At 35.6% G+C, this 24908-nt stretch overlaps 1 protein-coding gene across 2 annotated transcripts; it reads left to right on the forward strand.

The window, feature by feature from the left end:
- Positions 1-4650: 4650 nt before the first annotated feature.
- ZNF507 (zinc finger protein 507) lies at positions 4651-24263 on the forward strand. Of its 2 annotated transcripts, XM_084294710.1 has the most exons (7): positions 4651-4664; positions 9048-11170; positions 12462-12567; positions 16841-16955; positions 19349-19453; positions 21792-21926; positions 22055-24263. In XM_084294710.1, exons 2-7 carry the CDS (start codon positions 9053-9055, stop codon positions 22419-22421), a joined length of 2946 nt encoding a protein of 981 aa, XP_084150836.1. In that variant the 5' UTR covers positions 4651-4664; positions 9048-9052; the 3' UTR covers positions 22422-24263. The 2 variants fall into 2 exon arrangements, with proteins under 2 accessions (XP_084150836.1, XP_084150837.1); XM_084294711.1 differs by lacking the exon at positions 19349-19453.
- The last annotated feature ends 645 nt before the right edge of the window (positions 24264-24908 follow it).

Below are 24908 nucleotides of genomic sequence, written 5' to 3' on the forward strand. Positions count from 1 at the left end.
ATCCACAAGCTCTCTGGGCAACATATTTCAGTGCCTTACCACTCTCTAAGTAAAGAATTTCTTCCTAACATCTAATCTAAATCTCCCCTCTTTCCATCTAAAACCATTCCCCCTTGTACTATCATTATTTTCACAAGTAAAGAGTCCCTCTCCATCCTTTTTATAAGAACCTTTTAAGTACTGAAAGGCCGCAATGAGGTCTCCACAGAGCCTTCTCTTCTGCAGGCTGAACATCCCAAGCTCTCTCAGCCATGTAGGAGCTATGGAATACTCTGTACTCTGTTATTCTTCTTTGTTAAAATTAAAGCTAGACTAAGTTAAAGATTTCATTCTCCTTGTAAGTATGATTGTACAAACATTTTTTTACACTTTTACATTAATTTGAAAAGCTTCTTAATTCACAAAGTTCTAGGGTAGAAAATACATCTTAGGATAGGGCAGTGGTCAGATTTGAGCAATTCTGAACTGCAGGGCAACCAGCAGGCAGACAGAAATGCAAGTCTGGTATTTGACTTGTATTTAAATCTGCTTTAACGTTATTCAGGGTACTAAATTTGCCACTGAGGCAGTTCAAAACCTAGTGGTTTTAAACTTTAAACTTTTAAACATTTTCTCCAAACTGTATGGGTACAATTTCTGTTCCTTGTATCCTACAAGAAACTGCACAGACTTCACACTGGTCAGCAGTCAAGCTCTCCCAGAACAGTGTTTCTGCAGTTCCAAAACAGACTGTATTGTAAATAAATGTTATATGTGAATCCTACACTAATGGTTAAATAACGCCAAGTGATTACACACTAATAAGCAAAAAATCAGCCAAAAACAATGAGACGAGTAAATCCAGGATTATGTGTTGCAATTAGTCTATAAATATGATAGAAAAATTCCTAGATGCCAACAGTCTTTCAATGCAACTTCTAATTTCACTTTTTTATTGTGGATCTACCTTACAATAGATAAAGGCCATCTCCAGGCTGCCAAGACCTAAAACTTAAGTGAAATGCAAAAGAAAAAACTTTCTTCACATGCCACTCAGAGTGCTTGGACAGAACCACTTTGCACCCCAGCAGGAGATGCACAAGGCAAAGCTCCTGTTCCAACATGTGCACCATGCAAGATTCACTACTGTTGTACATTGAGCCATGAAGAAATTTAGCTAATCTTCACTCAAGAGACTCAGGGGCCTCAGTTATATAATACATTATAATAACATGCAAATTATAAAGCTTTTGGAATGATTTTGGAACAGCCAGTCACCAAGGTACAGAAAACTCATGGACTAAACTGAATTTTCTATTGACAACTATATAACTCATGACTCTACAACCCATTAGTGAAAATAAGCCTAATCATTAACCAAGATGACTGAAAAGAGTTTGAGACTGAGACCATGAAAAATAAACAGAGACCTTATACTTACTATTTGTATATTGCTATTATTTAAAAAGTTTAGACAAAGTATATATTTTCCAAGTATTTACTTCAAGATAGCATCTTTGCTGATGTAGCTTCTAAATTTTCTAAAGACTATGCATTACTCTTTTAAATTAAGCCTATAATGTTTACCATAAAACTTATGCCACAGACATTCTGTACATATTTACAATGATTACAAAGCAATTTTATATAAACTTCTTACAAAAATATCAACATTCTGAACATATTGTGCTCAATACAACTGTCTCATCTCTACTACTCAGGGACAGTTGCCTTACCCAAATTTCATTTGATTTCACGTTTCCTTCAACTTGAAAGCAATGAAAATGAAAAATATGAAAAGAACTTTGTGAATAAAGAAGCTTTTCAAATTAATGTAAAAGTGTAAAATCTAAATCTGTTTTTGTTGTACAATCATACTTACAAGGAGAACAAAATCTTTAACTTAGTCTATCTTTAATTATAACAAAGATGAATAACAGAGCACACAGAGACCGTTACTTATTATCAACCCTATCAACCCAGTATTTTTAATCCAGACATGTCAGATCCTGGCATATTTTGATTGGATAAAGGAGGGTGAGAGTTCAATGTCTTCAAGAGTGTTTCAGTTCAGATAACTTGTTAATTAAACTATGACAAATATCTGTTATTTGTGGAAACTAAGCTTTTAAAGAAACAGTGCCCACAAAAGATAATCACATTTCTACAGAAAGGCCCCAATTAATACAGTAGGAAAAAGATGCAACAAGCTCCTACTTTTATTACTACTACATTTTGAATTGTGAACACTGTGCAGTTTCAGCTGTTGGTTTTTTTTTTTTTCCTTTTTTTTTTTTTTAATGAAATGTATTTTGGTAGCTGTTAAGAAGATTGTGAGGTTGTATGCCTACATTTTCCCTCTAGTAATTTCTTTAAAAGGAGATCTTATTAAAATCTTTGTATTATTTAACTGCAGGATAGTGAAATGAAAATCCTAACTCTAAAACCAAGGTAGTTAAATAGCAGGAGAGGTAGAATTAATCTTGTTCTGCCTTACCACCAGCAGTCCATTATTCTTACCAGCTGGTTTACTTCACACACTCAGAACTGAACAGACAGATCCAGTTTCTGAAGTTGTCATTAGAGCTTCTCTACTGGAAAGTCAGGACCAGTTTTAAGCCTTGAGTTCTTTCCACATATGCTGTTTTTACCTAGAGACCTCTCATCTTTAGACTCAAAGTTGTGTACTTGCTGGGCACAGCCTAAAGCCCAACTGGGCCTGCACTCAGCACCAATATCCATGCACCTTCCTTAGCCCAGCTGTCTTTGCAACTTTACATTGTGGATGCAGACCCAAGTCTGTACGTGCTGGTCATCTTCCAGTGCCTTTTCCAAATCTCTCAAAATTCCCTCCTTCCCAATATATGAGAGGACAGGTCACATGACTAGGAAGAAGAAAAGAGAAAGCAGTGACCTTTCTCATGGCATACATGTAAGAGAAGTTGCAACACCGGCTGTAGCAGCAGCAAAGCAGGTCTTTTGCACAGGTGTTTTTGGCACAACTAGCATATTTCTGCCACACGGTATAACACCCTTCATCCCACCCTTAGTATGCAGCTGAGTCAGAAAGGCAAGATAATGGAAGGCAGCGCTTTAAAGAGTTGATGTGTAGGTGTAGGGTGGGAAGTGCACAAAGTGTACAAAGATTTAGATTAGAATATTTATTTGAGGTAACAAGGGATGATCCTTATGGGTCCCTTTCAACTGGGGATATTCTATGACTTCTGAAGGTCATCTAGCACAACCCTTCTGCTCAAATCACCCATCAGCTTTTAAGCAGACCTTGTTATTTAAGCTCCATTTCATTCACTGTACCTGTCAAAAAATATATATATATAATCAAAAGAAGCAGTGGCTGAAGAATCATCCTTTCAGTATATTACTGACTGGGCAGAAAGAGATTAGATTGCTTTGGACCTCTGTCAGGAGATATGTAGGACTACATTTGGGGCTCTGGATCAGGTTAAAGTCACAGACTGTAGGATAAGGTTTGAGATTTCCTAAAGCTTCATACAATCAAACAGAGCTTAAACAGCGAATCCAAACACGGTAACAAAATAAATAAAGACAGAGGAAATAATGCTTATTGAAAGCAGGGCAAAATCCATCTCTTGAACAAGTATTTTTTATTGGCCAGTATTTCAAATGCATATCCTACTCCTACCAAACAATGCACAATCATTAACAAAGCTGCAATATGTGGAAGGAAGCAAACTTGCAAAAAGTTCCTACAATTTTACAAGGTCCCCCCAAGTTCAACTGTAAACCCATCCATGTCAACACACTTCAAGTCACTTTCTGGGACCAAATGTTAGATTTTACTTGTCATCGCTTAGCTGTGAACCACTGTTGAAACTCATTGTTCACTTGACTTTCCATATGAAATATCTCAAATTGACAGCATGTAACATTTTTGGCATGCAGCTTCTAAGGTTGTCCCTGACATGCAGAGTATGCTTTCCAACTCCATCCTCATGCTAACTTAAATTACAAAAATCTTCTTGTCAGTTCTCTGCAGGTTATGCTTGGTAACATTATCATTGATTTCTTGCTTAGGACCCAAAATATGGGTGTGGGGGGGAGTAGGTTTCTTGTTTTAACAACAGGTGTTTATCATTTGCAAGTTTTGCTGAAAGTATCATCTGAAAGAATATATTATTTTTTGAAGCACACATTGTGCTGCCTGGCTTGGCATCAGCCTGCACTGGAATGCTTATAAACTTATTATACAGGCAAAGGGCAGGCAGGACAGGTGAATTATGTAAAATGGGAGGTGAAAGGTAAACACCAATTATTTTGAGACAGCCTAAAACCAAATCAGCTGCACTGTGCTGTCAGAAGTGACCACGCATTGCTGTGGGGCTTCGCGCTGGTTGGAAATTTAAGACAAAAATATTAACGGAGCACCGATCTAAGCCCCTACAGCCTTCGCAAGAGGCCGGTGGCGCTGTGTATGGAGAAGGTGACAGGGACACCACAGCACCCCAAGACGGGCTCGGTGCAGGCTGACGTCAGGGAGGAGCTGGGCCGCGCCGCGCGGGCTGGGGGCGGCCCGGGCCCGTCCCCATGGCAACGGCGAGGAGGCGGTGGCACGGCAACAGCGGCCACCAGCCGGTCACCTGACCCGCGCCCGCCGATCACGTGATATGATCTCCATCGACGCCATCTTGAAGCTGTGTCCGAAGGTGAGGAGTTTTTAAATTTTCTTTTATTGGGTTTCTCTTTAAATTACCTCAAAACCGGCCCTTGGCGCTGCCAGCGCGAGCGGAGAGCGCCACAGGAGCAGCAACCGGCAGGGAGGGTTCGGGGAGCGGCGGCGGTGTGCGGGTGGGCCCTGGACCAACGCGTGGAGCCGAGCCCATGTGCTGAACCTCCCCCGGGGAGCTCGCCGGCTGCTGCCCGCTGCCTCTTCCTCCTCTTCTTCTTCCTTCTTCTTCTATTCTTCCTCCTCATCCTCTTTCTCCCTTCCCACCCGTTCTGGGCCGTGCCGGCGGTACCTGCACGCTGCCGCGCGGGGACCGCGCGCGGCTTGGCGGCACCTCGGGGGGGGAAGGGAAGGGGCAGCCCCTCTTTGCTCTCCCCGTTCCTCCACGGGGTCTCGGCCCCGAACCGCAGGTCATGGGCTGGGGCTGCTGCCTGTCCCATCCCGTCCCCTTGAGGCCGGGGACCCGCGCTGCTTGGGGTAGGCATTGGGGTTCCGTGCTGGCCGTCCCTATATAACAGAGCAGCGATCTGCGTTAAACCTGCGCTAAACAGGGAGCGCATAACTTAACTAATGTGCAAGTGTGTGCTGTAATTGCACAGCTGATAACACGCATCAGCTACAAGTATCAACAATCGGTGCATCTGAACGTACTCTGTTTTCTGCTTCGACATAGCAGTGTTAAATGGCAGCGCCTTTCATTTGTGGGCTTCCCTCTTAGTTCCTATGCTGCTTTCAAATGAAACAGGTAAGGAAAATATTTGCCTGCTTTGCATTACTTATAAAGGGTTAAAATTACTAAGTTTGATTTAAAGTAGTGCCATGTTCCTATAATTTTCCCTAAATGACTCTGAAAATATTTTAGCTTGATGTTATTCCTTGAAGGGCTTCATGTGATGGCAAGTCTGCTTGCAGGGGGAAGAAGCACATTTATTGTTACAATATTATTAAACATGTTGTAGTCAGTATGAAACAAACAGCTAAATGTTTTTCTATAGCTAAATAGGATGGTTTTCAAACAATAGATAAGTGAAGTAAAAGAAGTGGTTGAATGGAAGGTCAGTCGCTATTAACTTTGTTGTTGACATGTCACCCATTTGCTACTGCAACATCTTTTATGTATAATTGGAAATATATGAATGGGATGTAAGTTTTCCTAGCCACATAGACAAGAGTTAGTCATTCAATCTACTGTACCAAGCAGACAATAGAAATTGAAGCTGAAAATGCACATCAAGACATCTGTTTTATATTAAAAAGTTAAATAGTTGGATATTTCAGTTTAATAGTAACTGAACGCACATAACATTGATTCCTGTTAGTAAGATAATACTGAACTTGAATTAAATAAGCAGGTTTTTTGGTATACTCACATGTAAAGTGATACTATCTTGTTTTAAATAGATTTATTTTTTAATTTGTATTTCTCCTAGTTGATTTACAATGGCAGTACAATATTGATAATTCTTAATCTGCTTACATGTATCCAGTTAAAGGCATAAGGCCTTTAAGTTGTTTTATTTTCTAATTATCATGAATCCAATTACCTTAATGGCTTCTTTTATTTTTATTTTTCAATTTTAATTTAGACTTTAGCCATTAACAGGTAAATATTCTTGAAACTAACACAGCGAAATAGTAACATTGAAGACAGTAGTCTTGTCTCTCCTAATAATTCAGAATTTAATAATATTTTTGGATGTTCAGCTAAAATACATAAGCATATCAAGTGTGAATGATATTAACATTGCTTATATTGATAATTATGATGCTTCTGTAATAGATTGCTTCAATTGGACAGATCCAACTGGGAATTAAATACTAAAAACTCTCAAAGAATCCATACATATTGGAACAATTATTTCAAGGAAATGTTCCAAATGTATTTCTCAGTGTGAATCTGTGTTTTCCAACAGGTACTGAACTTTTCAATTATAACAGACTCTGTAGATAACCTGAGTAGTAAGGTGAATGGCAAATAACTTGACATTCCTGCTTTGAATTTTTCTATAGATCAAAATTATGACATATGATTTTGAAATAAAAGAAAAAAGTATAGTGGCCTTAAGCCTGACAAATTTTTATGATCCTGCAAATATTATCTGCACATAAATTAAACAATCAGTAGCTCTACCAAATCCATGTGGAAAATAAATCTGAGTTATTCTGAATGAGTACCTTCTGGGATTTGTTTCTGCTTTAAAGAAATTCTTAAATTTCTATCTATAATTCCTATTTTAGTACAGAAAAGCTATAACAACCTGATTTTTATTGGTGGAAATATTTAACTGCTATTGTGGAATAATTACATATTTATTATATATGCTTATTTTCTTGATAGATCAAAAATAATCTGTATATGTGTTCAGACCTTTAACGTACTGCTTACCTTAAAAATATTAAAATATTAGAGTAAGCAATGTATTATGCTTACATTCGAAAAGATGAGGAAGAAATTGTATCATAAAGTCCCATATGTTTTCTAACTAGTGTGTTTTAAGTAAAAATCTGAAAAATAAGAAAGGCATGTCTTAAGTAAACATCACTGGCTATATCAAATAATAAGAAGAAATTCTAATTCTGTTTCTTTGCTATATTCAATTAAACCAGAAATTGTATGTTCTTGTGTCCAGTAGTAACAGATTTATTTAAAAATCAAAACACCTGCAGTGCTTTACAATAAATGCATTTCTTACAGTTTGTATTTAAGTTCCAGTAAGTGTGATTATTTTTTTTTTTTTATCTTCAGAACATACAGTAACTGGAAGGTGCTTAATTCATATCGCATGTGTTGCCTCAGCAAATAAGCCTGCACATCTTCTGCTGACACTGGGCAATCCCATGAAATCTTCCAGTGTTAAAACAAAAATCCAAAGTTTCCCCAACGTTGTTGCATCTCCTGCAATGCAAAAATGTAAATAGATTTCTTACGTTTGTCTAAACAATATTTTGAAGTAGTGCCACATGTGGCAATAGATCCATGCTGCGGTTGCCTCTTTGAGAGGGCCACCCCACCTGACCATGCAGGCATGGCTGAGGCTTAAATCTGCCCTGAAGCATCATCATGGCGCTTCTGTCTTTCTTCCTTACACTGCCTATGGGCAAAGTAAGGCCAGTGGTGCTTTTTATTCCTAGTAGACTCCTGCCAGAGTCAAAAAAAATTATCTAGAAATACATTCTCATTTTTAAATTACAGCTGTATACTACATCCACAAGTCCCCTTTTTCTTTTTTTTTGTGGGCCTTTTGGACCAGTTCTGGAAGTTCTGCTTTGGCCAACATACCTTTCTTGGAAAAAAAAAAAATTATTCCAACTTTTTTTTTTTTAATTTAAGGATAACTGATAAAAGAAGTACCTGTCATCTCTCGATGTTCTACATTTTAAATATAGTATTAAAAAAAAAAGTATATTAAATACCCATTTGTGTGGGTATTTAATAGGAACCTGAATAGGTTATTTTCTGGCATTTTTTCAGAAGTAAATTCCACTGAAATTCACTGTCCAGCACCCCCATCTCTACCCCACAACTTTGCCCACATCACAAAGTATCCTTTCATGTACATTTATATGTATTGGCTTCTAACTTAATCTTCAACGCTACCACGTTATTGCCTGTGGTTTATGGTTAGATATGTTTAAAGAAAGTGTAAGTGGAAATACTATCTTTAGCTTTCCCTCAAAACAAACAAACAAAAACATGTATAAATTGATTTTCCCTACAATTAAGGAACTATAGGAAAAGCTACAATTAGTAGCTTTTCTAGAAAATGACACTTTTAAGTATGCTTTGACATTTGAATGGTCTTTAATACAGTCAAAGCAAAGTGACTAATGTAACTACATACCAGAATTACTTATTTGTACCAACTTCTCAAGGGAAAAAAATGCTTATTTTTGTAAATTATGTTGATGTAAATTGACATTTGTTTTAGGAGACATCAGTGTATCAGAGTGAGTACATCAGGAATACGTTTTCATACCGTATCATGAGTTTTACTCATAAATGTGCCAGTTACTATTGATTGGTTTATTTAAGTGTCTAGCATTCAAATGGGTAGTCCTTGTAAAGAAAAACAATAGTTGTAACAATGCTAATCAGCTTATGCTTGAAAAATATTTATCTTGCCAATATACAACTTGGAGGCATGCAGTTAGAGGCTGTCCTGGAAGTACTCTGTCCAGATATTTTGAATAGTATTTATACTATCTACATAGTCCTCAAAATATTTGGCTATTTAAATAGCCATTCTGAAAGTTTTTATGAAGTTGGTGGCTTTGGGCTTCCACATTTAGTAGATAAATACTACTGGTTTGTGTTTTTATTATTGTATTAATTTTTAATATTTTATAAAACACTTTATCCTAGATATTATGGAAGAAGGAAGAAACGTTGCAGTACTGATGCCAAGTATTAGAGAACAGGAAGCTGTACTGATTTCTGAAACAGTCATTGGCCCAACACTGCAAGCCAGTGAAGATCAGAGGAAATGTAAAACTGATCCACTAATCCATGTTATCCAGAAGCTAAGCAAAATAGTTGAAAGTGAGAAGTCACAAAGATGCCTTTTAATAGGAAAAAAACGTTCCCATCCTAATGCTTCTGCACAGTCCTTTGAAACGGATGATCTTTGTGAAATCCCAGCTAAAGCAATTGAGTTCTCTGTTATTGCTACTAAAAAGACTGAAGAGTTACAAGCTGATTGTTTTGTGACTGAATGTCTTCCACAAAGCAAAAAAAAGGTGACATGCTACCAGTGTAGTCTATGTAAGTTTCTATCACCTTCTCTCTTAATGCTACAAGAACATATAAAACAACATGGGCAGAAAAATGAAGTGATATTAATGTGCTCAGAATGTCATTTTGCTTCTAAAAACCAAGAAGAACTTGAATCTCACTTCCAAAACTACCACGAGAATGGTTGTAAAATGCAGACAAAAGTACAACAATGTGTAGATGTCTCGAGTTCATTTTTGCAAGGGCCAGTGGAAAGAAGTGTCAAATCAGGGACTGATCAGACAGGAAATGTGGAATGTAAAGATATAACTCAGTCTACTCATATACCTGAAATGGGTAGGAGGAAATGGTATACTTACGAGCAGTATGGCATGTACCGGTGTTTAATCTGTCGGTACACCTGTGGTCAGCAACGAATGTTGAAAACTCACTCTTGGAAGCATGCAGGTGAAGTTGATTGTTCCTATCCTATCTTTGAGGAAGAAAATGAAACCGCCAACTTGTCAGAGATGGTTGTAACTCATACACCTCACAGCATGGATGCAGTTGTTCTTTCTTTGGAAAATAATGAACTAGATATCAATGGTGAACCTACTCTTCAACTTCAGATTTGCAATTCTGAGCAACTGTCATGTAAATCACCAGTAGGAACAAATGTAAAAGAAGAGGTGATAAATCAGTCTCTAGTGCATTCTCCTACTACAGAGGTTTTAGAGGAGACTGTATCAGATACAGAACAGGATAATTTGGTAACTGATAGCCTACTTTCATCAGCACAGAAAATCATTAATTGTAGTCCAAATACAAAGGGTCATGTTAATGTAATAGTCGAACGTTTGCCAGGTGCTGAAGAAAGTGTCTTACAAAAGCCTTTCTTGATAAACACTGACATTGAAACAGAAACAAAAATAATCTCAGAAGCATCCCATGTTACCGGTGAAGAACCTGATGAAGTTTATCATTCAGATGAAATCCAAGAAGTAATAATAGGATGGAATAATACCGAGAAGAAAGAGAATGAATTAAGCCCTATTAAAAATGTAGCAACTGATGAAAATGCACCTCCTGTACGAAGAAGGACAAATTCTGAGTCTTTACGACTACACTCGTTAGCTGCAGAAGCTCTTGTTACAATGCCTATCAGAGCTGCAGAACTAACAAGGTCTAGCTTTAGGACTTTGACTGGGGAAGACACTGTGGTTGCAGATACGGGGCAGGGAGAGGCTAATGGCCTGTGCATGGCTCATCCTAAATTGGTATCCTCGCATAAGAGTCCTTCAGAGGAGTTTAGTGGCTTAAACCAAAATGAATGTGCAATAGTTGAGATACAGAACGAAAGGCCAGAGTTATCAGAAGCACCAATTAAAATGGGTATTAGTATGTCACTACTCACTGTCATTGAAAAACTGAAGGAGAGGACAGATCAAAATGCTTCTGATGATGACATTCTGAAAGAATTACAAGACAATGCACAATGCCAAAACGCAAATGATGCAAATATTCCAGGAAGTAACCTAGTAGAATATATACCCAGTGCAGATCGGCCCTACCGCTGTCGCCTCTGCCATTACAGCAGTGGTAATAAGGGCTACATAAAACAACACTTGAGAGTTCATCGTCAGAGGCAGCCCTATCAGTGTCCGATCTGTGAACACATTGCTGACAATAGTAAGGATTTAGAGAGCCACATGATCAACCATTGCAAAACAAGAATGTATCAGTGCAAACAATGCAAAGAATCCTTTCATTATAAGGTAAAGTTATTTCCTGTGCCTGTCTATAATTGCTAAATAACCTATTTGTCTACTTTTTTTTTTTTATAATTGGTGATCCCTCTTTCTATCTTGATTCAGTCTGATATCCTGGTTTCATTGTCATTACAATTGAGGGTTATTGCTAGCAGTACTTTCTGAATATACCATTCAGCTATAATTACTCTGCCTTACCCAATGAAATAAACTTGCTTCTTCACATAAGTTATTTTCATGAGAACCATCTTATGAACATCTTAATATCCTGTTGTTCTGCTAACCTGTAGCAACTAAAAAAGTGGAAGCATCAGAGAACTTAATAGCAGAAATTTTAAGAGAATGCTCAGATGCACCCACTAGTTGTGAGTGTGAGCAAAAGCAATAGTAATTGGGGGTAACAGGAGAAACTGCAAAACAGATTATTATTTTTTAAATTTCTTTCTCTGTTTTTGCTTTAGGCTGGATGTTCTGTAGAACAGAGCTGCAAGATGAGTTGCCATAGCAGAATATTTTACTTGGGCCTTTTTTTATCGTCTCCATTTTAAGCATTGATACTGATGGTGTGTGTGTTCCTCTGTACTCAATTCAGTAGTTACAAATAAAGAATAGATAACAACAGTACCCAGTCTTAAAACTGAAACTCTTTTAGGCAGCGATAGTGCAAATTTTGCTGTATTTCCTGTTGTCTGGTCTTAGTTTGAAAAACTATACTGGTTGGGTAGAAAAAGGCTTTCTCTCCCTCTTCCTCCCCAGGCAAGTAGAAACCACAACACCACATTCTTAAGTCAGAAGGCAAAAAGAAAATGGAGCCATTTTTACACAAGCCATCCTCTAACCTCTAATCTTATATTGCTTTTGGAGTATAATAATTCTGGAGGAAAAACTGTTTGCCACTTGTACATGAGAATGTAGAAGATGGAAAGAAGGAAGAAGGGGGAAGAAGGAAATAGGGAAAAGAAAAAGCTTGAAAATAAAAAAGTCAACATGACACATTACAGTTACAGATAATATGTAATGTATATAGTCATTTTTCTAATGAACAGTTTTTTTTAATTAACAAAAATCACAATCATATGAGTCATTTTCATCAATCCTATATGTTATTAATTAATGTTATGTATTTTGTTTTGTTTCCAGTAAAACTAACTGAGGGATAATCTGTATATATGCTAACATATGTTTTATAACAGTTGTCATTAAAAGTTGAGTAGCAATGTCATATATTACTGCAGTGTCTGAAGTGACCGGTGAATGTTTGTAGTATGTATTTAAACACGGGCAATTGTTTTTTCAGAGCCAACTGCGAAATCATGAGAGAGAACAACACAGTCTTCCAGATATCTTTTCAACAGCCACATCTAACAAACTAACTGTTTCAAATGACATAGATGAAAGAGAAGGTACTGTTTATATTGTCACTTAAAACTACAAAAAATCATTCATAAAATGACTTGTTTGCTATACTTGCAGGCTTACTGTTTTTAAGGTCCTTTTCAGGCCAAAATGTTTTCACATCTATACCTAACCTAAATGCGTGGCCTTTTCAGTGTGCAAACTTACCTAAATGATCAGTTTTGAGATCTCTTACTCACAGTTATTAGTAGGTAAGACATTCTTTGCACATTTAATCAGATCCTCTTTTTCTTCTTTTTGAAAAACAATTTAAATATTTACAGATAATAATTGTTATGGAGTATTATTTTGCATTTTTAAGAAAAACAATCCTTTTTATCTTTCTTCAGCAGCTATAGTATTTTCTAAATTTCCTAGAGTAAACAAAATAAAGCCCTTTTTTTAAACTCATTGTGGTTACACAGTTTTCTATCAGCATATACATACAATACAGTCTATTCTGCTATTAGAAGTTTCTGTTTAATTACGGTAATGTCCAAAATGAGTCCAAAATGAGTTTTAGTCCTGGAGAGGCAAATGTAGAACATTTTAAAAATGCAAGCTATATATGTAATAGTCACTAGGGTAACCAAAGGTATGCATTTCTAAAACGTTTGGTTAACTGTGTATCTGCTTATAATTTAACAGTGTTCTTAAGAAAAACAAACCTGATGTGTAAAGGTAGTGAAATAGGAAGAAAATAGCTAATCCCTGAAGTTAAGGGAAATGTGATCCTAAAATCCTTTCAGTGCTCTTGGAGGCCCAGTATCTAATATAACTTCAATGCATCCTCTTTTCTGGTGAGATAAAGCTCCTGAAAATATTTACAAAGCTTCTATAGGCAGAACTGTAGATTTTTTTGTACTTAGCAATTTTAGAGTATTGTTGAAAAATGCTAGTAATTATATCACCTCTGAACAACTGTGAGATAAAATATTTCACAGTTTGTGTTCATAGTTCTTTTCTGTCCTAACTATGTCTCTTGTTTGTTTATATAGCAAAATGTGTACTATAATAGTACTTAGATTGCAGTTGAAATATCTGGGTTCTACTCTCACCTCGTTGACGTTAGCACAGATACTTGTGAAGAAAGGTACTAAGCAGCATGAGCCAGGTAGACGGCTTGAACCATTAACAGTTTGTCCAAAGCAACATGGTAGGCGTCAGAATAAAGTGAGATCCTTAACTCCTGACTGATTCTTAACTCTTGTTCTGTTAGCTCACACTGCCTCTTGTTTTGGCTTTCAACATACGTGATGGGAAATTAAAAATTAATTGCCCCACTAGCCTCAGGTAGAATGACCCTTCCTGGCTCCTTTTTGCTCTCATCAATGCAGAAGACATTAAGACATTTAAATATTTAAATTCGGGAAATTGTTCTGTAGTGCTTATTATATCCATAAAACCTAAGCTTCAGATAGCTATCTGAATTCCAGGGGAGCAGAAAAAAGGCTAGGGAGGGTCTGCTGGTAGTGAGAACATTAAGTTTTGTGTTTTATTTTTCTTCAGAAGAAATAGCATAGTAAGAGAAATGATAGGAAAAACATTGTGAGTTTTGCTGGTTACAAATACATGGTAGCACAGCTTGGATTAGTAGTTCTGACACTGTTTTGACTATTTTAAACCAAGATTTTTTAAAGATGACCTAATAAAGCAGTACTTTGAGATTCCTGAATCATATCAGACTTGTGAATACTGTACCTTTTGAGCTAAAGTCCTAAGGTGACTGAAAATCAAGATAGCTAGCTGCTTTTGAAAATACTACATTTTAAAAGGTGTTGTTAGATGCTATATCCTGACCTGGTAATTTAACTTCCACAAAGGAGGAACCTCTGTTTGTGAAAACTGTCTGCCTTCAATGTAGTTATTTCAGAGATTTTTTTTAAAGTATTTATTGCTCATTACTGTCTTAAAAGTGTTACATCCAGGCACCTTAATTAAATGTTTACCCCACATGAAATTCAGTAATGGTGATTCGAATTAAAACAGTTTTCCTTTTAAACTTTTATTAACTCATGCTTTGGAATGCTTAAATTATTTCAGAACCAATTTATAATCAAATTGCAACACCACTGTAGTACAGCAATCTCTTGTCAAACAAATGCACTTAGTCACATGGTCTGAACTTTTGGGTAGACCTGTGCGGTGTCAAGAGTTGGACTTGATGATCCTTAAGGGTCCCTTCCAACTCAGGATATTCTATGATTCTATGATTCTATGAAATGTCATCCCTGTAAAGCAACACAGAACAAAGAAGTTTATGGTATAGCATCTGTTTATGTGAAAGATGCCTGAGCTGGAACAGTTCCATTTCTTGTTTATGAAATAGTTAGTCCTAAAAGTCTCTTTATTCATCATGGTTGTACTATAAATTAAAAGAGAACATTATGAGACTGGATATGATTTGATTGTAAATGTCTAATAATGAGGGAATAGGGTAATAAGCAGAATTACAGGAGCACCTGTTACTGCTGTGAGAATAAAGATCTGTCATTCCATGTTCACTTTAAGAGACCTGATGTCCTCAATCCAGAAAGCAAAAAAATCCCACAACCTCAAGAAATAAGCTGCTGAAGGAGGCAGGGGACATGACTGCTATTTCACTTCAGTTAGAGATTATATGATGTGTTACATAATTCATGTGCATTTTGTTGAAAGGCTAAATCTAATGTAGTGATTGATATAAATAATTGCTCCTAAGTTACTAAGTTACTGGGTGGTTAGCCTCTTACAACTATGCAATAAATAATATGCTTGTGTAACATTAAAAATCTCATTAGATACTGTTTATTTTAAGCAGCCTGCCGAATAAAATACCAAATTCATAATATAAAATATGTTTAGAAAAGGTTTATTCTAAAGTTGCAGAATTTAAGAAGGAAAACCCATTCTGATAGAGCATGCAATAGACCAGCCTTCACAAAACCCATGCTCTACCAAAGATCTGCAGTCCAGTGTCTTTGTGTTCATTTGCACTCTGCATAAATGTATATTCATAAATGAATAACTACAGAAATGTAAAATCTGATGTCTCCAAGGGTGAAATTAAGATTATTTTTTTTAATTTAAATTAAAGATTTTCGAACAGTAGTAAATTTTAAAAAGTTATATGAGCAGATAGTAGGAAAAATTCTGATATATTTTGCTTTAAGAACTTTAAGGTTGAACTGCAAATGGCTTGACTGTTCAGTCAGTGAACAAGAATTTGATGTAAAGTTGAAATGAACTCAAGCACCTACCTTACTTGCTCTTCGTAAAGGAAAAATCTAAAACCTTCAAATAGTGAAGAGGTTAGATGCAGAAAGCAAGACCTTAGATTTTAACTGTTTCTTTTGGCAGTAGTCAAAGTAGTTTTGATTTAAGCAGCTCCAGATTGGTATTCCTTTGTGTATCTGCGGTTAAAGTCATTTGAAGAGTGTATGAAAGCTGCTGTATGATGAGCTGGAGTGGGAAAATGACCTGCATAAAAAATACCATCCCTCCTCTTAAATGTTCATATTTAAACCCAGATCAGTTACATTATTCAGTGAGGGAGCAGGAATAGGGCTGGAGTGTGACTCTGTGTCTACAGAGTCACATCCCAAAAATGTTCAAACTGTGCACTTGTAAGCACGGAGTTTCCTATGTAAAATTAGTCATTAGCCTTTGTCTCTGCAACCATTAATTTTTCAAGAGTCTTTTTTATTCTGGAAGGAGAAACAATTTTTGTTGCTATTGCTTTTCAGTAATTTGGTGATGTTCCAAATTATTTCTTTATACATCTGGTCAGTATTTTGTTTTGTTTTGTTTTTTGGTGGTTTGATTTTTGTTGTTTGTTTTGGTTTGGGAGGGTTTTTTTAGATAATCTCAGATCCTTCTGAAAATGGCTGTGAATGTAGTGAGACTACAGTTAGAAACTTCTCTTTTCTCATTGCCCGTCTTCTCATGATTTGATTCATTCTACAAAACAGTGAAAAATGATGGGTTCAGCAGCTCCCACATTTTTTCACCTTTTGCTGTAACTCAGGATTTTGACCCAACTGGAAGAAGGGAAGAGTTCATAGAAAGAATGTGTCTTCCTAAAAATTTTAGTAATTCCAGTAGAAGGTAGGGCAAATGCAGAACAGCGTGGTAAATAGAATGTACCTTTATTATCTCTGTCTATTGCCAGTTTGCTCCAGATACTAAAGTATTACTTTCAAGTGTTAATTCACGTTTCATAATTCAGCTGTGCTGAAATTATCATCTGAGAACTGACAATGCTGGATTCAACTGTCGAAAATGTCGTGTTTTTTCATATAGGAAATAAGTCTTCACTTCAGAAACTGTACAGATGTGATGTATGTGACTACACAAGTACAACTTATGTTGGTGTACGAAATCACAGACGAATTCATAACTCTGATAAGCCCTATAGGTAAGTCTCAATTATTGCTAACTAATGCTAGGCTCTTAGTCTGCTTGTTTTAATGCAATTTTGAATATATATTAAAGAATGTCAGTACTATAATTTTACTGCAAATTTGAAGGAGCCATGCTTTCTGTTTGATTCAACCCTATGTAATTAAAATTTCCTAGTGTCTCCAGGATGCATTGCATTTGAAAACTGCTGGTTTTCAGTTTCAAGCATCCAGATGTGGAAAGGGAAATAATTATCTTGTAATATTGAACTTTGGCCAACAGCAATAATTTATTTAGTACTCATTAAATACTTCATTTTATTTTGGATTTACCTTATTTCAAAGTGTTCTCCATTGTGATATTGCTGCTTTCAAAGCTTTGTTTCAAAGCAGCAAGGTAAACAGCAAGATTCACATTCCTTAATGAAGGAAGGAGGAGGAGTCAAGGTACATCCATAAAGTCTTGGCTCCTACAGTTCAGCAAATTGCTGCCCTTTGTCCTGTCCCCTTACCTTTTTTACAGGTTTCAAACAATATTAATACATTTAGGATCAAATTGTATAGCTTTTGTAGATGGATGTTACATGGATTTACAGAAAAACTTGGATATCTAGAATTACATTTAGTACTATAGGTTCTCAGCAGAAAAAGCAAATCATGCATTTTTCTGTATGATTCTGGTTGCTGTATACATGTAAATTCCTGCCTTTTCAGTCCGTGCTCATTCATCTCTGGATCTCTGTCCCTCTCTAATGGCTAGAAATAGATCTGAGTTAATACAATTTTTGAGCTAATAAACTTCCGTCTTTTTAATGCAAATTGTGGAAACTCATCTTAACACATTGAAATGCTTAACTGAGCCAGTAGCTTTCTCTTTTGGCTAAAAAAAAAAAAAAAGGACGTGTGTTTTAATTTATGCATTATAACAATATCCATTATCACTAGCAAAAATTTGAAAGATATTTTCTCGGAAAGTAAGTGTGGAATACAAATAGATACTTTTTTCTTCTCCGAATCTTCCCTATTTCCATTATTTTTAACTTAGTTCTGTTGGAACAGCAGATACTGTAGTATCATGGTATTTGGTAGTTTTCTGAGTTGGTGTTAGCCCACCCTGTTTGATTTAGGAATCTTTGAAAATTTTCCATTGATGATACAGACTGCTGCTTACTAAATTTAAGCCTACAGATCCAGCTTGCTTTTCTTATTATTTATGCATGAATCCTTTAGACACATCTGCAGACCTTGTAGGATACTCAAGACACAGCTTAAAAACTGTAAAGATTCAGTATTTATGGTATTTTTTTTCTTTTGAAAGATGTATTCCTCAAGCCTTTCTGCTTGATCAGATAGCGACCTAAGTACATTGTAGTGATTTTCACACTCATAAAGGTATTTTATTATTTGTTTAACAAAAATTGCTGGGAATTAAACTGTATAGCCTCTAATGATTCATTTGTATTGATTTGATACCTTCTGGACATTAATACTGCACAATTAAATCCTTTCAAAAATAAAGTTAGGAACTTCTAGATAAATATCCTGTAATCTCAACCTTTTTCACTCTATAGACCAGACTTAGTAAATGTTGGACATTTTACCTTTTCAAAAAAGAGACAATTAAAAATCCTGATAAATGTGCAAAGGTTTAGCTGATCTTGATGGCTTCCATTAGATCTGTTATGTGGTACTATATTTATGCATATCTTAGTATTTTGTGTAATATTCTGTGGTCCAAATCCAGGGATCTCAATCTAGGATCTCATCTATATTGTTTTTAGACAAACGATACCATGAAAAAGGTAAAAATAAAAATAAAAATTTAGACAGCATGATGCAACTCACTTGTCTTAGGGCACTTGAATCTAAACATGTTGATCTTGTCCCTGACTTTTACTTCAGCTATCATGCTCTGAAACTTAGATGTTTTATTACTTAATAGATAGTTTGGCATTTAAAATGTCATGAGAAATGCCTGTTGCATTAAGCAGAATACATATTCTTAAGGAACAAGACTCGCTTCTAAGTACATTGTCTCCCCTATAGCTTTTATGGCCATATTGTGCCTTTGCGTAACATAGCCAAGCAATCTACATCACAGCTATTGTAAGTGCATCCCTTACAGATCATGAGGCATACCAGCTTTAGTAGAGGTGCACAAGGTAGCTGTAAGGATGGACCATGGTCAGTATTCATAGTGATTCTAGCTCGGATTCTAGTTGGAGTCTTCTTTGGAGCGCAAAACGTTCTCATGGTCCAAAAATTGAAAGATGTCATCACTTGGACTTCTGTAAATATTGTTAGACTTTAATTGTAGTCTTTCCAGATACCTTTGCTTTCTCTTAAATTATATTTCTGGAAGTGTTAGTAGTTAATTGTCAGATTAGTTTACTTCTTGTTGTCTCTTTAGATGTCGCGTATGTGACTTCGCCACCACAAATATGAATAGTTTGAAATGTCATATGAGGCGCCACCCCCAGGAGCATCAGGCAGTGCAGCTAATGGAACAGTACAAGTATGTAACAGCTCTGATTTAGCAAAAAGCTATGATAGTACTGGTTTGGTTGTGTTAAGATATAAAGCAGAGTTTAGATTATATTCTTTTCCCTTCTATATTCATTCTTTGTACTTCAAAAATGTACATTATGTACTTCAAAAAAAGAGACTGTCATTAAAAAGGGTTAAGTCACTCAACTGTTGCTTCATTCACTGTGTACCAATCCACTGACCAAGCTGTGCTAGTAGTGCAGAAAAATTATATATCATCATATAATAAAAGACTAGTTGAATACATGTGCATACAGAACAGAATTAAGATTATTTTTTGACTCTTGTGTTTTGCAAAAATTCATTGTGACCTAATTTTATCTGTAAATGAATGATAAGGTCTGCTTTTTATTTTTAACAATGGCATTGTTTTGAAAAAGTCTTATTTGAAATACTAAGATTCTCAATCTGAGGGTGAGCTTGCCTATTTTTGAAAACATCCATTTTCTTTACAAGGCTCCAAATTAGAAGGAAGAGGAAAAAATAGAGTAGCACATTACAAAACACATAATAGAGACAAGTGAGCTAGAAAGTCATGCCTGTTCCCCAGCAGGACAGAATTATGTCACTACCTAAGGAAGGCAGTATACCATTGTAATTTTTAAACACTGTTTTATGCAGGCCTTCTTGTGTTTCCAGGTCCTATTTCTGAAGAACTCTTTCTCAGAAATTTACAAAAATTTACTAGTATAGTAGTAATTTTAATAGACTTATCATAATACAACTTATCAGGGGATCCCATTGCTCGGGTAGAAATCATTTAATTCTTATTGACAAATGAATGAGATAGACTGAGATGCATTCCTAACTATAATTTGTTAGAAACAGTTCGCCTTCAGTATCTAGGAAAATTTGATCCTAGTCTTCTTCGTGTGATTTGAAAAGCTTCCTAAGTAGCTAAGCAAAGCAGCTTTCTTGTCCAAAAGATGATGAGCTACCACATCTTTACCCTGAGTACTGTTCAGCTCCAGAGTGATGATATACAGTATCACTCATCTCCTTCATGCTCAGATAACTAATTTATCATCTCAGAAAACACTTGTTAAAAAAATAAACTCCTCTGTTGTATGTTCATGTATGAGAAAAGTCCTGTGGGATTTGATCAGTCATATTATTTGTCTGTAAATATACAATATGTCTATGTAAATGGAATTTATTTTTCAATGCTTTTGAACTATCCAATCAAATTCTAGCAGAGGAAGAAACATTTTGTGTTCAGTTCTGAATTGTGCTGTGTATTTATCTGAGTGTCATAGAATTTGCAACTGTTTTTAGAAAAGGGATTGGACTATTGGGAGAAAGAGAGAAAAAAGTACCAAAGTATTACCTTTATTAAATGTTCTCAGTTGCATTTAATTAAGTATGGGCTAAAATCTTCTTCCTACAAGAGATAATTGGGATTGGATACATAAAGGCCTTACTTCCTAAATACTAGGAGTGTAAATTAAATTTAATGGGACAACTACCTCTCAAACTTGAAAAGCATTTCTCAAACCATTTTTCTTGAAAAGATCAAGCATAGCTTAATAATTAGGATTATTTAGGCCGTGTTTTTGTCCATCCGTTCCCCCCCCCCCCTCAGAATTTTATGTATAAAATTCAAACTTGGTTGAAGAACAAGTCAGTATTTCTTCAGTGTATAAGTCAGTGTTTTATAGGGAAATAAAAGATTTAGCCTTCTACTACCTTGGGCTGCTGGAAAACTCTATGGACAAAATTATCAATCTGTGATCGTTTTCCAAACCTGGCTGGACACTGTGTGGGGAACTGCTCTAGCTGATCCTGCTTGAACAGCTGGGTTGGACTTGGTAACCTCAAGAGGTCCCTTCCACTTTCAATGATTCTGTGATCCTCAAATAAACTACTATATGCTACAGTAAAAAAGGCTTTATTAGTTCAGTTAAAATTAGCACTGCTAATTATACAGCACCTGCTTGGTTTAGAACAATGGCGAAGAGAGCTCCCCACCTGGCTGCCAGATACCACACAGACATCTCCATGTTTCTGAACTATTGCATATTTGCAGTATTTAAACAGTTTTATCAGGCCAAACATAAGATTTCAATTAAATTATTTAAGAAGTCAGAAGAGCCAATTTTAAGTTCTCAGACTGTATAAATAGTCTTAAATTTTGGAATAACCATTTTACAAACTTTTTTGACCTAGTTACAAAACTGAACAGGGCGACTAAGAAGAGGATTGACTTGTGTCTTGCTGTTTACTCATCCTTTTGGAAAAAGCAGTGAATTAGTACAATAGTAAAACTTAACTTTTAAATGCATCTCTTCCCCACATCTTTTCTCTAGATGTTCTCTCTGTGGATATGTATGTAGCCATCCTCCATCCCTGAAGTCTCACATGTGGAAACATGCAAGTGACCAAAACTATAACTATGAACAAGTGAACAAGGCTATTAATGATGCAATTTTGCAAAGTAGCAGGTATGTCTTACCTATTTTCAAGTCCTATTATCTAGAATTTTCAAAGGAGCCACCTCTAATCCAAAGTACAATTCCTGTCAAAAAGCAACAGCTGTACATTTTGATAGTTGTTTCTTTTATTATTTCAGGTTTCAAGGACAGCTTCCTGACAAAACCTTGTTGGAAGGCACAGATGAAAGTACAGTACCTATACTAGGAAGTTCAGACAACCTGGTGTCTTTTACAGAGTCTATTAACCAGACTAATAATGAAATTTCAGGTTCTGATGAAAATGAAAAACCTAACTTGATGAATACCTCAGGTGGTTTAGAAAAGAACTCCACTCTACCCCATCTTGGCACAGAATACTGTGTTCTTCTCTTCTGCTGCTGCATTTGTGGTTTTGAGTCTACCAACAAAGAGAATTTGCTGGATCATATGAAAGAACATGAGGGTGAAATCATAAACATCATCCTAAATAAGGACAACAGCACAAATCAGAGCACAAACTACTAGGTGAAGCATTAAGTTGAAGAGGGGGTTTCCTAGAGTGACACTTTCTATCTTCACTAATTTTGCCTGAAAAACTTGGTAAAGAGAAGAATTGCAAGCAAAACTTGCTGATTTCCCATTCTAAGTCCTTGTTTCAATAAGAATTCAAATTTTTAACTAGGGACCGATGAATCATTTTAGAGATGAATATCAGGAGTAGGGAACAGAATGATCCATTTTAACCTGTTATTTCTCTGTATGGTGCCAAGAACGTGGGATTGTTGTTTTTCTTCTTTCCTTTTACTGTCTGGTACTAGTCAGTAACAATGACTTAGTACAGTATATTAAAACCTAAAGGCATGAAAGCTTTGTTGCTTCCCAAATAGTTACGCAAAAACATTTTAACCCTCTTTTTTGAAGATAGCAACTTACCAAATACAAATTTTACAACAGGATTTCATCAAACTCAGCCTGAATTCTGGAAGGTAGAAAGAGGGGAGATAAGCGCGTATGTGTGCTTGCATGTGTATTCCCAATCTGTTTTTAAGACCTTACAAACTCCAGGTTGTCTTTCAAAAAAGAGTGGTATCCTATCCGTTGATTTAAAGCACCAGGAACTGAGTAAACTAGAAGCATTTTGCTAATAACTGTCTCTAATTGGATCCTAACTATAAGCTGGTATCTTTTAATTGATGGTATATAAAAGATTCTTCATAATAATGGCCTGCTGTTTCTTAAAAGGCTTTCTTAACACATTCAGCAGAACTATGTAAGAAAAAGAAATAAATAATAATTAAAAACAAATTTAAACTAAACCTGCAAAACAAATCACCTCATATGTCACTATTAACTTGTGGTGATTGTAGTACCTAGGAGCACCATTTTTTATGAGAACAAGGTACTAACAGTAATTGCCACAAAGATATTTTTAAATCTATATAGATTTCTAAGGATGCAGATGAAGAAGGAAAGGGATTTTGAGGAATGCCTACATGTTCTGGAGTTCCTTGAAAGTTGCACCAGCTGTCTAAATAATCCCATTTGTGTGGCAGGGTTTAATTGTAGATATAATACACAGAAGGATAAAGTAATCATAGCAATGTTCCTATAGAAAGTTATATTTCAAAAAATAAAATATGGAAACCATATTTTAAGCAAAATCATCAAAAACAGTCACTTGTAGAATAAATTTTACTAGTGTATATAATACAGGCTCAGAAGGGGAATTAGGGATTACTTTGTTTTCTAAAAAACATATAGAAATCTCTCCCTTGTAAAGCACCGTAAAATTACAGTGCTTTCTTTTTGTGTGTTAACAGCAGTTTGCAGAAGACAACATTCATCAACATCTCAGTTGGAAATATATACAGGCTAATTACCTTGCAACTTTGCTAAGGTCATTCATAAAGTTGGCTACTTAAATTATTTGAAATACAGACTTCAATCAAGAGAAGCAGTAGCACTTCTAAAAGAAACCCTTTTGTAACCTGATTTAAGCTTTCTAGTGTGGCCGTTTATTTCTGTTTTTAAAGAATGGCAGTTGCACGGAAGCATACCTTGTTCCTGACATGGGAATGCAGTTACCTGATTTTTTAGAAGCTCATTTCTTAAAAAATGACTTACTCTTAGAAAAATAGTGTTTTACATTTATTTCATATTTATACATTTCTGCTAGCAGAAATGAGCTAGAACAGTAAGTCTAAGAAGGTGGTATGTGTAGCATACAGTCTGTTGTGCATTGCTGACTGTAAGTGGTAAACAAGTCGGGTTACTACTTTATGAAGCAGCACAAAATCTAAATGCCAGTGTAAAAGGCACTACATTCCACATACATTCAGCAATTTTTGTTGTTAAGTGGTTTCCTTAACTTGTTCAAGTTAAATATCTGTAGTTTTTTATATATAAAATTGATATCAGAAAGTACACATTTTACTTTAAAATAGATATAATGTCAAAGCATTTTTGTGTCATATTTGAGATATTTTAAATACAGATTTGTAGTATTTTCGGTTAAAAGTTATTTTTAATATTTCTACAGATTTTTCATTTAATGAACAAGATTTATTCACATCTCAAAATCAGTTAGAGATAATAAACTTCTAATGGGATATTCATACTGTCTTATTGACACCAGTATTTTATCTATAGATACAGAATTCAATATAGAATTCATGCAAAAGTAGTAAACTATTTGCAGTATATCTGATCTTCTTCATTCAGAGATCCTATTTGTTGAAAAAATTAAAGGTAGGAAGAGATCCAAGATAATGTTAAACTACCAGCCAGTATTCACAGAAACAGTATTTTGCCACTTTCCTTATTTTTGCATAAAGGGATAATTATTTTAACATTGCTCTACTAGTGAAAGAAAAAAAGGTGAAAAGCTTGCATTCATAAGCTAAAAAGAAGGTGGCAGCGAACCAAGACTTAAAAAGCAAGTAGCTTTCAATCAAAGTTAAGAATTCTGGTGTACATGTTTGCAACATTTAATATAATGCACCGAGACTGACT

Source organism: Netta rufina (assembly GCF_964035555.1).
Source record: "Netta rufina genome assembly, chromosome: 13".
NCBI lineage: Eukaryota > Metazoa > Chordata > Aves > Anseriformes > Anatidae > Netta > Netta rufina.

Excerpts from the sequence above, each read along its gene's own strand:
- ZNF507 (XM_084294710.1), top strand. The coding sequence starts at position 9,053 with ATGGAAGAAGGAAGAAACGTTGCAGTACTGATGCCAAGTATTAGAGAA. Across the intron at positions 19,454-21,791 it reads CAGCTAATGGAACAGTACAA|ATGTTCTCTCTGTGGATATG; the intron begins GTATGTAACAGC and ends TCTTTTCTCTAG. Across the intron at positions 21,927-22,054 it reads GCAATTTTGCAAAGTAGCAG|GTTTCAAGGACAGCTTCCTG; the intron begins GTATGTCTTACC and ends TTATTATTTCAG.